Here is a 15097-nt window from a genome sequence, read left to right as displayed (position 1 = left end):
GTAATGTGGCCCAGTAAACGCGTTCCCAGTAAGAGGGTCCCCCGCTTCAGCGTTGGGCTGAAGCCTCGCGAGCGCATTACACGGTAAACCCCTGCCGTCTTCCGCAGACTCTCACCCTGTTTTTCTTTCTAGGGAAGATGTTTAAGTCTCTGGACCTCAGCCTCATTGTGGAGTTCATCCTCATGTTCTACAAGGATAAGCCCATCGACTGGCTACTGGACCACATCCTCTGGGTTAAAGTCTGTAATCCGGAGAAGGATGCGGTAAGTGACTGACCTCGCGGCTCACCTGAATGTTTTTACGTGCACCGTGCGGGATGAAGGAAATGTTTCTTATCCGGAGGACTGTGATAATGTTGTGTGCACTTAGCGGGGAAGATCTGGTTCTACTTAGCCCCTCGGCACGACTAGACTTGTAATCTCTTAGCCTCAGGTACAAAAATTTTAGATTGTAAGCCCTTTTAGGGGGTAGTGAATTACCTATTGTACCTTACTGTAAACCGACCTGATATCTCTTTTTGAAATGAACACCGGTATATAAAAATAATAAATAAATAAATAAATAAATGCATGTTGTAAAATCCAGGGTCGGCGCGCGCAAGGGGGTGCACGATTGTGCAACTTCCGTGCGCCGAGCCGCGCAGCCTTTCTCCGTTCCCTCCGAGGCCGCTCTGAAGTCGGAGTGGCCTCGGAGGAAACATTCCTTCTGCCCCCCCCTCACCTTCCCCTCACTTCCCCTATTTAACCCGCCCCCCAGCCCTATCTAAAACCCCCTTCTAACCTTTAATGTAGAAGTTACGCCTGCCTCTGGGCAGGCGTAACTCGCGCGCACCGGCTCTCCAGCCCCCGGCACAGGTCACCGTGCTGGAGGACTTGGGGACCCGCCCCCCCGGACCCACCCCTTTTTTGCAAGCCCCGGGACATACGCGCGTCCCGGGAATTGCGCGTGCCGCCGAGCCTATGCAAGATAGGCTCGGCGCGCGCAGGGGCAGCTTTTTGGGGGTTACGCTCGTATGTTATGCACGTAACCCTTTGAAAATCTGCCCCATTGTTTGCGTGCAGATTATAAAATACCGAGGCAGCTTTGTGCTCACCCCTATACTGCACGTGAGCGTATGGGGCACGCGCTAGCAAATTGGCAATGATATTTGGGTGGGGAACATCTGACGTTTCCATTTTCCAACGTTGTCTAAGTGATTTGGGGGGGGGGGGGGTATTGGAAGAGGGCACAGTTCCCTGTACATAGCTGGATCAGTCCAGACCTTGGGTTATGTCACCAATCCAGCAGAGGGAGGCAGAGAAAGATTCCACTGACTCTGACGTATACCCTGGGGTGCCACCTGCAGTCCCTCAGTATTTCTTTGTCTCCCAGCAGATGTGGACGTACCTAACCCTGCAGTCTGTGGTAGTTTTTGTTTTCTAGTCAGGTAGTTTAGGAGTCAATTTTAGAAGGCTTTCTATCTCTATTTGTGAGAGGCTGTTCTTTTAATTTGTTATTGAAAAAAAAAGTGTATCTTTTCTTAGCGGCCGTCTCACTGCCTTCCGGGAGGTTGGGAGGTCCTGAAGGGACTATCCCTCCTGGCTCTGAGGCCGCTGGAGTTGGGGAGGTTTGTACCCAGCAACCATTCCTGGCAGGGGTGATACCGGGGGGCCCTGCTCACTCACCCTACTTGGAGCAGCTCCTGGGGTCCGCGGCATTTGGTCAGGTAAAAAAAATAATATTTTGTTCCTTTTGCTTTCTGTTTCTACCCGCAGCTGTATCACGGTTTACTTACCTTTTCTGTGTTCAGCGGTGCCGTGCTTTTTTGTTTTTCGCCAGGGTTTATTTTATTTTATTCTTTTAAATTTGCGCCGTTTTTTCTTCACAATGCCGCGAGGCGCGGCCTGCCGCGCCTGTGGAGATGTGCGCGCGCGTCTCTCCAGAGAGAGTCTCTGTTCTGCCTGCCTCCCCGGGGGGGGAAGGCTATTCTTTTTTGCCAGTGAAAGATGTGACTTGGCTGCTTCGTACGGCCCCGAAACCTTGGCGCGGCTGCTCTCCTACCCGGGACCGGTTTCGCCGCAGTGCAGGATCGGAAGCTGTTTTAAGTTCTATGAGGGCGGCGACACAACAGGTTATTCAGGGATCTCCGGACCCGCCTCCCTTGTCGCCACAGCCAGCGGTCCCTGGGGGGGACAGGCAGCGAGAGACAGGGGTAAGTTTGTGATGAGAGCCTTGAGGTTTCAAATTCTTCTTCCTCCTCTTTCTCAGGGGATTGTATTTGTTTTCTTCGTAAGGCTTATAAGATCAGAAAGTTTCATAGAAAATACAGTCTCATAGAAAATACAGAGTCCTCGAAATAGACGAGACCAAGCGATTTTGGTGCTGGGCCAGCTCCAAAGCGTCTCCTTCGCTCAGGCCCGGATCAGTCTATTTTTTCTACTTCAGAAGATTCTGAACATGACTCTTTGCCTGTCTCGGACAAGTTCCTGCCGGATGGGGATCTCGGTGGAGATCCTGCTTTGAGCAGTAGCTCTGACCCTCACATAGCGGATGGGGATGATCCCAAAGTAGTCCGCCTTTTTAGAAGGGAGGAACTTAGTCCTTTGATTCCGGCAATTTTACTTGAATTAGGTCTGGAGGCTCCGGCAAAGGATTCTCGGATGGGTAATATCGACCCAGTGTTGTTAGGCCTTAGGGGTCCGATGACATCCTTTCCTTTTCATCTTTCTCTCACTGACCTTTTGTACCGGGAGTGGGACACTCCTGAATTAGGTCTTAAGGTAGTACGAGCTATGGAAAAGCTATATCCATTACCTGAAGAGGCTTTGGAAATCTTAAAATTTCCAAAAGTGAATGGCGCTGTGTCAGCTGTCACTAAGAGGACGACTATTCCAGTGACGGGAGATACAGCTCTTAAAGATCTACAGGATCGTAAACTGGAGGTTCATCTCAAGCGAATTTTTGAGGTTTCTGCTCTGGGTGTACGGGCGGCCATGTGTAGTAGCTTGGCTTTGCGAGCTGGCCTGTGGTGGGTCCAGGCATTACAAAACAATTCTTTCCTCTCTAATGAGGAGGTAGCACAAGCTGGTTGTTTGGAGGCTACAGTTGCTTACAGCGCAGATGCTTATATGATCTCCTCAGGACCTCGGCTCGATCTATTGTGGCTTCAGTATCGGCTCGCAGACTCCTCTGGTTGAGGAATTGGTCTGCAGACGCATCCTCAAAAGCTCAGTTAGGGGCTTTACCCTTTAAGGGAAAATTGCTCTTTGGTAAGGAATTGGAAGATTTAGTTTTGTCCTTAGGTGAGAAGAAGATTCACAAATTACCAGAGGATGGTCCTAGACCTCGAAGCTCTTTCTCATCCCGCTCTCATTTTCGGTCTGGTCGAAGATTTTGTTCTTCTCGTCCTTCGGCTCCACCTGCTAAGCAGTCTTCGGGTAGACAACAGAATTGGCCTCAGTCCTTTCGTGGCTGCCGCTTCGGAAGACCTGGAACTTCCCAAGCCTCAGGTGGCACAAAGTGTGCCCAATGAGATACGGCCGGTCCTTGTTCCGGTTATAGGGGGCAGACTGTCCCTGTTTTTTACGGGGAATGGGCCAGATGGATGTCGGATCAGTGGGTTCTCTCAGTGATAAATCAAGGTTACGCTTTACCTGGAAAAACGTCGCGTAATAAAGGACTCTCTGCAGCGTTTGAGCGACCTCGGAGCTATAGTACCAGTTGCAACATCAGAACATCGGAGGGGTCGTTATTCAATTTTCTTCATCGTTCCAAAAAAGGAAGGAACCTTTAGTCCCGTTCTCGATCTCAAAAGAGTCACCCGTTGCCTACGGATTCCCAAGTTTCGAATGGAAACTCTCCGGTCTGTCATAGCTTCGGTACACAGGGGAGAATTTCTAGCGTCTCTCGTCCTCACCGAGGCTTATCTTCACATCGGCATTCGTTCCGACCATCAGAAGTTTCTCAGGTTTTGCATTCTAGGGCAGCATTATCAATTCAGGGCTCTCTCGTTTGGGTTAGCCACAGCTCCCAGAACATTTACCAAAGTAATGATTGTGGTGGCCGCACAACTCAGGAAGGAGGGCCTGTTGGTACATCCGTACCTGGACGACTGGTTAGTTTGAGCAAAGTCGGAATCTATTTGTCGCTCAGCGATCAACAGGGTCATCGACCTTTTGCAGTCTCTAGGCTGGGTGATCAACAAGGCCAAGAGTCACCTGGTCCCTTCCCACTCTCTGGAGTTTTTGGGTGCACTGTTCGACACTCAAGGGAAAGTTTTCCTTCCGGAACATCGCCTTCTCCAGCTTCAAACGCAAATCCGAAACTTACTATCCATTCCTATACCATGTGTACGGGATTACTTGACCGTGTTAGCCTCAATGACCTCTACTCTGGAGTTTGTTCCCTGGGCCTTTGCGCTTATGAGGCCACTTCAGTCTGCATTGCTTTCACGCTGGAAACCAGTTTTGGAACTATACCACCTTCCCCTTACAGAGAAGGCTCATTTCAGCCTGGATTGGTGGTTACAGCCGGTCAAATCTACGGCAGGGAGTATCCCTAGAGATTCCAGAATGGACTGTGGTCACCATCGATGCCAGTCTTTCAGGCTGGGGAGCGGTATGTCAGAAAACATCTGTTCAAGGTCAGTGGTCCGAAGAAGAAGGGCGGTGGTCGATCAATCAGTTAGAGACCAGAGCGGTACGCTTGGCCTTAATAGCTCTTCAACCTCTCCTATGCGGGAAGTCGGTACGGATTCTTTCAGACAATGAGACCGCGGTAGCGTACATTAACCGCCTGGGAGGAACAACATCTGCTCAGCATCGCAGCATCACACATTTCCAGGGTAGACGACGTTCAAGCCGACTTCCTCAGTCGTCATCAGAACTGTGCGAAGAAGCCTATCAGTTGATATGCAACAGATGGTGCACACCGGCAGTGGATCTCATGGCAACATTCCAGAATTCCAAGGCCCATCGGTTCTTCAGCCGCAGGAGGGAAAGAGAAGCGGAAGGTGTGGACACTCTGGTACTTCCTTGGCCAAAGGATGTTCTTCTCTGTGTTTCCACCTTGGCCTCTGATCGGCAAGGTCCTGCGTCGGATAGAGCTTCAGCGAGTCGACGTTGTTTTAGTGGCTCCGGAGTGGCCACGCCGTCCGTGGTTCGTGGACTTGGTCAGTCTAGCGCTGGACGGTCCCCTACGATTTCGGGATCTGCCGAGTCTTTTGTTTCAGGGTCCGGTTTGTTTGGAAGAGGTCGAACGCTTCTCTCTAGCGGCATGGCTTTTGAGAGGCGTCGGTTAAAGAACAAAGGTTATTCCAATGCTGTGGTAACTGCTTTATTATGTTCTCGTAAACGTTCTACATGTTTGGCTTATGCAGGGTGTGGAAAGTTTTTGAGTCATGGTGTATTGAGCACCAGTTAGATCCGGTGCACTCTTCTGTATCGGATATTTTATCTTTTTTACAAGATGGTTTAGCAAAAGGTTTGTCCTGCAGTTCATTACGTGTCAAAGTTGCAGCTGTTGGATGTTTTTGGGGTAAGGTTCGGGGATTATCCTTGGCCGCGCATCCGGATGTAGCACATTTTCTCAAAGGCGTACGACATCTACGTCCTCCGTTCCGGAACCCTTGTCCTGAATGGAGTTTGAATTTGGTTCTTAGGGCTCTGTGTGCGCCCCCCTTTGAACCCCTTAAATCTGTGACTTTGAAAGATCTTACGTTGAAGGCGGTTTTCCTTGTGACCATCTCCTCAGCTCGTAGAATTTCAGAATTACAGGCCTTGTCTTGCAGAGAGCCCTTTCTTAGAATTTCCGATACGGGAATTTCATTACGGACCGTGCCTTCTTTTTTGCCTAAGGTTGTATCTTCTTTTCATTTGAATCAGTCGATAGAGCTTCCTGGTTTTCCGTGTTTAGATCGTACGGATCCTTCCTCTAAGGTTCTCAAGAAATCGGATGTGCGACGTATGCTGTTTACGTTATCTTGAAGTTACCAACAGTTTTCGATTGTCTGATCATTTGTTTGTTCTGTGGAGTGGGCCTCGTAAGGGTCATAATGTTTCCAAGGCTATGATTGCTCATTGGTTAAAAGAGACAATTCGGTCAGCTTATCTTGTGGCTCGTCGAGATCTTCCTGAAGGTTTGAGAGCTCATTCCACTAGGTCGGAAGCTACGTCCTGGGCGGAATGTCAACTAGTTTCTCCTCAGGAGATTTGTAAGGCAGCGACTTGGAAGTCGTTACACACTTTTGCTCGTCATTACCGCTTAGATGTCCAGGCTCCAAGTTCGGCAGCCTTTGGAGAGAGTGTTCTCTGAGCGGGTCTCTCTGGGTCCCACCCCAGGTAAAACAGCTCTGGTACATCCCAAGGTCTGGACTGATCCAGGTACGTACAGGGAAAGGAAAATTGGTTCGTACCTGCTAATTTTCGTTCCTGTAGTACCATGGATCAGTCCAGACGCCTGCCCTTTATGTCTGTGTATTGCAATTATCTTTTCAGAGAGTCCGCTCATTCACTGTTTTGGTTTATAAACCGCTTTTCACGCTATCTACTTTTCTTAATGTTTCTTGTTTATTCCCACGGTTTTTTTTGGGATTCTGCTTCCATTTAGGATTTGTGAGTTGGAAGTACGTTATAGAGTTTAGATAGTATTTTAGTGGTTAGATTTTCTGTTTTGATATCGTTCAATACTGACGGACTGCAGGTGGCACCCCAGGGTATACGTCAGAGTCAGTAGAATGAAACATAGAAACATAGAAATGACGGCAGAAGAAGACCAAATGGCCCATCCAGTCTGCCCAGCAAGCTTCCCTCATTTCTTCTCTCATACTTATCTGTTTCTCTTAGCTCTTGGTTCTAATTCCCTTCCACCCCCACCATTAATGTAGAGAGCGGTGATGGAGCTGCATCCAAGTGAAATATCTAGCTTGAGTAGTTAGAGGTAGTAGGGGTAGTAACCGCCGCAATAAGCAAGCTACACCCATGCTTATTTGTTTTTACCCAGATTATGTTATACAGCCCTTATTGGTTGTTTATCTTCTCCCCTGCCGTTGAAGCAGGGAGCTATGCTGGATATGCGTGAGGTATCAGTTTTTTTCTTCTCCCCTGCCGTTGAAGCAGAGAGCTATGCTGGATATGCATTGAAAGTGAAGTATCAGGCACATTTGGTTTGGGGTAGTAACCGCCGTAACAAGCCAGCTACTCCCCGCTTTGTGAGTGTGAATCCTTTTTTCTTCTCCCCTGCCGTTTAAGCAGAGAGCTCTGCTGGATGTGTGAAGTAACAGTTTTTTCTTTTCCCCTGCTGTTGAAGCAGAGAACTATGCTGGATATGCATTGAAGTGAAGTATAAGAATGGAGTGATCAAGCTAGTTGAAAGGCATCAGGAATAGAGGAAGGTGGAGGTAGTAATTTGGATATTTGGTTTGGGGTAGTAACCGCCGTAACAAGCCAGCTACTCCTGTCTTTGTGAGTGCAAATCCTTTTTTCCACATTTCCTCTTGCTGTTGAAGCTTAGAGTGATGTTGGAGTCACAGTAACCATGTGTATGTTTATTGAATAAGGGTATTGTCTCCAGGCAGTAGCCATCATTCTGGCGAGTCACCCACTCTTCATTGGCGGCCTCTTGACTTTATGGATCCACAGTGTTTATCCCACGCCCCTTTGAAGTCCTTCACAGTTCTGGTCTTCACCACTTCCTCCGGAAGGGCATTCCAGGCATCCACCACCCTCTCCGTGAAGAAATACTTCCGTGAAGAAATACTTCCTCCCCTCCCATCCCCTCCCATGTTTCTCTGCCTCCCTCTGCTGGATTGGTGACATAACCCAGGGTCTGGACTGATCCATGGTACTACAGGAATGAAAATTAGCAGGTAAGAACCAATTTTCCTTTGGCAGTTATCTCATGAAAATGCACGTGGGGGGGGGGGGGGTGTCTCTGCCTCCGTTCTCCCTTTATAATTTTGAAACCTAGATGGACTTAACTCCACCAGAATTGGTGTGCAGGTCAAATCCTTGGGTGAGATATCAGAGTTTTCCTAAATTTCAAAGCATATAAGTGATTTTTGGGAGAGGAGGGGATAATTTGGCACTTTTTCTAAAGGAGGTTGCAATTTGTATTAGCTTTAGTGCTCATGTGGCTGGGAAGTAGCTTCCCCGGCATTTACGTTAAAGCTCTAATGTAGAGTGCAAATTTCAGAGCTTCACCTTAGAAGATTGGAGCTCATCTTTCGGGGCCAGATTCAGAAGGCCCCAGGGGCAGGGCGGATAGCTCTGTGGGTGGTGTGGTCAAGCCCCCACTGGTGTGAGGTAATCCAGGCGTGGTGCTGACCAGATGACAGGAAGTTCTGTGATTGAATGGGCGCTGGTTTCTGGGTGGCAGCAAAGAAAAGCTGCAGTCGAAGGTCATGACGGCCACACAGACTGTGAGTCACACTTTATCTTCACGTCTTTGGTGTAGATTAATAAACAACCGAACCAAGTACTGCTTTTCACCATGAATTTGTTTTTATGTGTGTGACTTTAAGTGGTTTGTTTGTGTCTATACTTCTGACCGGACCTGATCTTTCTGCTTTTGTTCCCATGGTTTAGCCTGTAATGGGCGGGGGAGGCTGGAGCAGATAGAACGGAGATGAGCTACTCTGCTTCCTAATTCATCCCATCCCCTCCCCTCTCGTTTCCCCCTTCCCTCCTCACCCAGGGAGTCGCAGGGAACAGGAAGGAAGGAAAGGGGCTGGAGTGATCGACGGAGCAAGGTTTTAATATTTTAAACTATGATACCAGATTATGCATTGGTACCACATTGTTCTGGGAGGGGTGGTAGTGGGGATCCTCAGGATTTTGTTGTTTATCAAAATATCGGGGGGGGGGGGGGGGGGCGGGAGGAGAAAGGGGTGCAAGGATCGCTGTTCATCTAGGGGTGCTTAGTACCCTTCCACCAGTCCTAATTTCATGGCACCTGTTTGTAAATGGGCATAATTTGGGCTACTTAGGGGCAATATTCAAAAAATCTTGCTCCCGTGCACAGTCCGCAGGTACTTTTGCACCCACAGGCTTTGTTCGTTCCCTTTTGAGCATCGATTGCAGGGTACGGCTGGCCGAGGACCGCCCCTGGCTTTACGTGCAGGGAAATAGCGCGTGCATGTTGCATTTTCAAAGGAACCCTTGCCGTTTTCTGATCCCACCCCAGACATGCCCCGGGACCACGGGTGGCTCGTGCTGTGGAACCCCCGACGGGAGTTTTTAGCCGGGTTAAGGGTGAGCATTTTGTAGTCTGCCCCTTTGACCCGGGCAAAAGGCATTTGAAAATTGTCTTAAGGGAGGGCAGTTTTGCAAACCCCTTTACATGGGCAAGTAACTATTAACACACCTAAACTGGCCGTCTGGAAATTTCCCCTGCTCCCCGCATCGAACGGAGGTCTTCCTGGGGTCAGGGCGGGGAAAGCTTTCATGCGTGTAGTTTTGCATTTAGAGAGAGTCCCATTCACGGTTTTTATTTTAATCTGTCATCGTGGATTACTTTAATTGTATTCTGTTATTGTAAGCTGCCGTATTACGATTGTATTTATCGTACATTAGATGACTGTGCAATTTGATGGTACCGTAGCTTTTGTGGATCTTTTTCAAGGCCTCCGTACCTTGCTTCAGACCTTTGTCGTAGAAGCAAATAAGATGTTTTAAGATAATTATTCAAAAAAACACCTGTGCTATGAGAAGGGAAAATGTATCTGTAAAAAAGGCAGATGCAAATCCCTGCAGACATGTTTTCTCTGTAAGGAAGTGTGTGTGTACTTTTCCACTTTGAGAATCGGTGCAAACTCTACGGGGCTTGAAGTACCTGTGAATTTTTCCAAGTTACCACATCTTGAACATTGCCGCCTTGATGGTTTCCTGTTTTCAGAGCTGCATTTATCCCGCATTCCTCGTAAGTTGTTTTGGCTTCGTTACCGTAGGGAGGGAGTTTGGACTGCCCGGCTAGCGGCGCAATGGCCTCTGCACTAATTTGATTAGGACGCCCTGCAAAAACATGCCCTTACCGACATGGCAGAGAAAACCAGATGAAACCTGTTCCCGGGCCAGGAAACTAGAATAACACGCACAATTGTTTTGCAATGTGTAGGAAATTCAGTGTTGCAATGTCGGCGGACATCGGGATTAAGAGGAAGAGATAATAGAGCAGCTGCAGAAAAAACTGCTATCCTTCGGTGTCTAGCAAGGCAAGGCGACTTTAGAACCAGAACCTGCCTCAGAAGGGTAGGCTAAAACACTCAGAGAATGTTTTACCCCCCGGCCGAGCTGTTGAATATTGGGTAAGACTGATGTTTGCATACGGGCCGGATGCATAACCTCTCCTTCCGGCAGTAGAAACTGAATCCAAGTGAAGAGCTGTCATGGGTCTCGGTTGGTATTATTTAACAGGCATGTCTTCTGTCAGGCTGCCCAAACCGACGTCCTTTGGCATCCGTCTGCCCTGTTACGGTGGACGGCTGGGCTCGAGTCGGGGTATCCGGGCCATACCATTCCAGAGCCTGCTCATTGACTGAAGCTCGCCCGTCGTCCTCCGGTGAGCTTCCTTTCTCTGAGACCGAACAGATTTCTGCTGCTCTTATTTGCCTTTAACGTTACGAGATTTCAGTCTCTTTGCTTCCTAGATGGTCAGCTGTGAGCAGCGCTCCTTATGTAGATCCCTTTGAGCTCTGGGCAGGAATTTAACCTTGTTTCTGTATGAGTGGGTGGATGAGTATATACGTGTGTGTGTGAGGCATTAAAACATCCCTCTCCTTGTGCTTTTAGAAAAACATGCAGAGGACATCCACAGAGAGGACGCAGTATAACTTATTTTTCTTCTTTGTGGCTTCCCTCACTCCTCAGAAGGAGGTTTCTTGACTATCAAAATTTCACCTTGTGGTACTAAGGGTCTGTTTCCCATTAAGCTCCTATTAGTAGCCGTACAAGTGTAAGAAATCATCCCCCAACATGTCTGACTAACCCCCATGTGCTTTAAAACTAAAACAGGAAAGGGGTTCCCAAATCACTTCAAACTGCAGTTCAGACCGTGGCCAGCAAACCCCAGACTCTGCCGCCTCACTTGTACTTATTTTTTGTCTTTTAGAAACACTGCGACAGACAGAAAGCAAACCTGCGGATTCGCTTCAAGCCCTCGCTGTTCCAACACGTGGGAACGCATTCCTCTCTGGCAGGCAAAATCCAGAAACTGAAGGTAGGCAACCCTGAGCGCCCACATCTGTTTTGTTTTTTGTTTTTTGTGCTGTAACAGGAAGGGGAAGGCTAAGAGCGGTGTGTGAGCTCTGGCACGCACTCTCTCTCATTTTGTGTCTGTTTGTGCCCGTCGCCAGGACAAGGACTTCGGGAAGCAGGCGCTGCGGAAGGAGCACGTGAACCCTCCTGCGGAGGTCAGCACCAGCCTGAAGACTTACCAGCACTTCACCTTGGAAAAAGCCTACCTGAGGGAGGATTTCTTCTGGGCCTTCACGCCTACTGCCGGAGACTTCGTACGATTCCGTTTTTTCAAACCCCTGCGGGTGGAAAGGTGAGCCGGGGGGGCCCCCGCTCGCGCGGGGACGGACGAATCCGTTCTCTCGTGCGTAAAGCGAGATCGATCGGCGCGCGATAACCGAGACGGAAGTTATTTTGAAAGTAAGCACAGACGTTATTTTTGGCATGTTACTTCCTCGTGCGTTTTTGTGCTCGTAAACTCTGCCCATAATCTGGGCATCCGTTCACCTGCGGGCGAGTTTATTGGAAGCGATTGCAGGTCACGAGAACCCAGGAAACGGAAGAGGAAATTTTAATGTGTTTTCATGTTTGATTTCTCTTCCACCTTCAAAGCGGATTACGATAAGGTTAAAAGAGCCGCATTAGCTTACAATAAATTTTCAGTTGTACGTACATAACTTCATAGGATGAAAATCAATGCGTGTCTTTAGAGTATGTCACGTGGGGACAGCGGCCTAGGTTATTTATCAGTTTGAGTCTGGAAGGTTTCTGGCCTTGCTGATGGACTAGCCATGTTGCCATTCGTTGACGGAGTGCCACGCGGTCATCGGCGGTCTGTTAGGTGGAGGAGAGAATTGCACTTTACGCGGGTACCGCTCCGCCGGTTATCCTGGATATGGTGGCTAATTCAGTTAGAGGGCCTCGAGTTGATAGAAATTGCTTTTGTATCGATCAAAGGTTTCAGGTGGGATAATAACCCCTCATTTTGTCTGTCATGGAGCGGATGCCCTTCATCACCTTGACCGTGAGGGATGGGATTCTAAATTAGATGACAGAGAGATTGGGAGCCAGTATAGCATTGTGGAGGCCCATTCCCACCTTGTGGCCAGTGTTGCATTTTGGAGTATCTGTAGTTTGATGGTGTTTCAAGATAGTTCTACGAGGATGATATTGTAGTAGACCAGCAGAGTCAGGCTGAGGAAGAAATGTTCAACCATGCCATTTAACTGTGTAAATAACTCTTTATCGGGGTGAATGGCTTTGCAAACTCTTCTCTTTGTGTCAGGACTTACCGATTGCATAAACATTTTGAAGTTATTGGATGCAGAAAGGAGCTTAGTTGTTTCCCCAGGCGGAGACACCGGGAGACTTTTATTGTTGCTGCTAGTCCGCTGCCAGGCTCAGGGCAGAGTTGAGTTATGACTCCTAGACTTTTGTCCTCATATTGAGGATACAGGGTGGTGGTCAGAATAAGTGTGGGTGGGTGGGGGAGAAAGGGGACTTGTCTAATCACGGAGAGTGAGTGAACCACAGGATCTCTGTTTTATCTTTAACTGAAGTAAAAATGTGATTACTGATCATCCAGTTTGCTGTTGCTTTGAGGCAGAAGTTGAGCGCTGTCCCGCGTTTCCGAGAGGGAGAGGAGGATCCGTCATCGACCTAGATGTATTCTTTGAGACCAAAGCTTCTCGTGATAGCGGCAAGGGGTTGGAGGTAGACCTTGAACAGAATGAGGAAAGTGCTTTTGAGTGAATGATGCTGGTTGAACACTCGCCCAGGAGCTCAGGAACCTGTAAAATAATCTCTGACTGTAGATATGTCCTGCAGTGCCAGATCCCGGGGAGGAGAGGAAACCTCAGACGGGGCAGTGGAATTTGCCACTTGCTGGGTTCGTCGGCGAGGTGTGTAGCCGTGATTTGAGGACAGAGCCAGGGCACGACGAGGGGTGGGAAATATACCATAGGCCTAGTAAATAACCTCCTCAGATAGTAAACCCTCTGGGGACAGGGAAGTACCTGGGTACTTGCAGGTATTTATTTTGCTAGCAGTTCCGTGTTCTCTTCTTTGTTATATTTTTCTGTAAGATATTATTATGTATGTTTCTGATGTGCACCACTTAGGGCCTTGTATGTTAGCGGTATATATATTTTAATGAAGTACAAAATGAGTCGTGGGATGTGTGGGTCCCGACGCTTTGGGTCATCGCCGGTTCCTTCCCAGTGTCGAGATAGATTCTGTTTCCGGCAGTAACGAGTGCCGACGTCGTGCCAGATAATGTCACAAAATCGGTCCTTCTCCCGCTCTCTATTTATAAACCGGAATGGTTTTCTTTTTTTTTTTTCTTTTCCCGTTTTACTTCTGACAAAAGTAGGATCCTGGCCGAGGTTTCTGTCTCTTTTTGGCTGTAAGGTGAAGATGGGACCGCTTACAGCTTGGGTCTCTTTGTCATGCAGGTTCTTCTTCCGCAGCGGGAACATCGAGCATCCGGAAGATAAGCTTTTCAATACGACCGTGGAAGTGCTGCCCTTCGACGTGAGTCTGTGTGTGTGTGTATGGGGGGGGGGGGGTGTGCAGGTTTTAACGACTAGGGGGAACGGAAGGCAGCAGGCGGGCTCCAGGTGAGGCAGGCGCAGCGGCTGAACCCGCACTGGCTGAAAGTACCCTTTAAGTGGGCTGGGCGAGGCCAATTCCTGACTTTCTCCCAGAGGACACAGTCCTGGGTACTTTTCACCTGTGGGACTCTGCGCCACCTTTTAGAGTCCACACCTACGTTCAAGGTTTCAAACTGGCTGAGGGCACGAGGCACCGGAAGACATTCGCACCCCTCTCTGTGTGAATAGCTCTTTTCCCGGAAGTAATAAGCTTGGATGTGAAAAGATGATCCCGGCCAGAACGCGAGCCCCGGGAACTCCTCTCCCGAAACGTGGCTGCGGAACGCCGCGTGCAACGTTGAACCCTATCGAAGGGGGCTGTTTTCCGGCCAGCCGATTAACGCATGCAAAATCGTTATTTACCCGCGTAATTGTCTTTTCAAATTGTCCGTCAGCTGTCGGTGGACGAGAGCCACCTCACGTGGACTTGCATGTTCCAGATCTTAATGTTTCAGAATGTTTGTACCCCCTTTGTCGTATTACGTTTGGCACGGTTTTACCACGGATACACCAGATTTCCGATTAAATAGCTTTCTCTGTCCATCGCAGAGCCTACAGTCGGATAAGGAAGCCCTGCAGGAGGGGAGAGGGACCCCCCCAAAGTACCACAGGACGTCAGATGGGTACATACAGATAGGTGAGTAATCCTCCTCCCACGTAAAACTTCCTCTCCGACCGCCCCTCTGGCAGGTTGAACTGGAAATAAAGGCTGCAGTGCCCGGCGCGCACGCCGGAGACGTTAAAGCCGCGACCCGCCGCGCTCGCTGCTCTGTCGGGGACGGGACGGTGATTGTGAATTCATGTCCCTTCTGCAAGTACCATAGAAAAGCAATTACAGCACTTTCTACTGTGCGCACACCACTTGGGAGCATAAAGAATGGCATTTTGAATAAAATGATTATTTTTTTCAGCTTTTATTCATCTATATGGTAATACCTAAAGAGCCATTTATTCAAAGTTGCTCTGTCATCCATCATGAGTGGGTTGCACCTGAAGGCGGGATGCGACTTACCAGCTGTATCCTTCCCACAGAGAAACGAGGAACGTCTCACATTAGGCAATGTTCTAGCCACCCGCACGGGGGCTAAAATCCGCGGGTGCGTATCACCCGCAGGTGTTGATACCCGAATTGTCAAAGCGAACGTACCCGCATAAGCCCGCGTACGTGTACGGACGTAAACGCACGAACCTGCACCATCTCCCGGGCGACAGTAAATTTTGTGTGCAGATTTACGTACA

At 48.9% G+C, this 15097-nt stretch overlaps 1 protein-coding gene across 2 annotated transcripts in view; it reads left to right on the top strand.

The window, feature by feature from the left end:
- The window catches only part of MGAT4B (alpha-1,3-mannosyl-glycoprotein 4-beta-N-acetylglucosaminyltransferase B), a 212596-nt gene that overhangs the window by 173405 nt on the left and 24094 nt on the right, over positions 1-15097 (top strand). For both annotated transcript variants that reach the window (XM_029583233.1, XM_029583234.1), the window contains exons 9-13: positions 133-263; positions 11083-11190; positions 11327-11520; positions 13661-13739; positions 14408-14495. In XM_029583233.1, the coding sequence (XP_029439093.1) occupies positions 133-263; positions 11083-11190; positions 11327-11520; positions 13661-13739; positions 14408-14495 (600 nt within the window). The remainder of the gene's footprint in view (positions 1-132; positions 264-11082; positions 11191-11326; positions 11521-13660; positions 13740-14407; positions 14496-15097) is intronic.

Source organism: Rhinatrema bivittatum, chromosome 18 (genome assembly GCF_901001135.1).
Source record: "Rhinatrema bivittatum chromosome 18, aRhiBiv1.1, whole genome shotgun sequence".
NCBI lineage: Eukaryota > Metazoa > Chordata > Amphibia > Gymnophiona > Rhinatrematidae > Rhinatrema > Rhinatrema bivittatum.
This window is presented reverse-complemented; position numbering and strand designations above follow the sequence as displayed.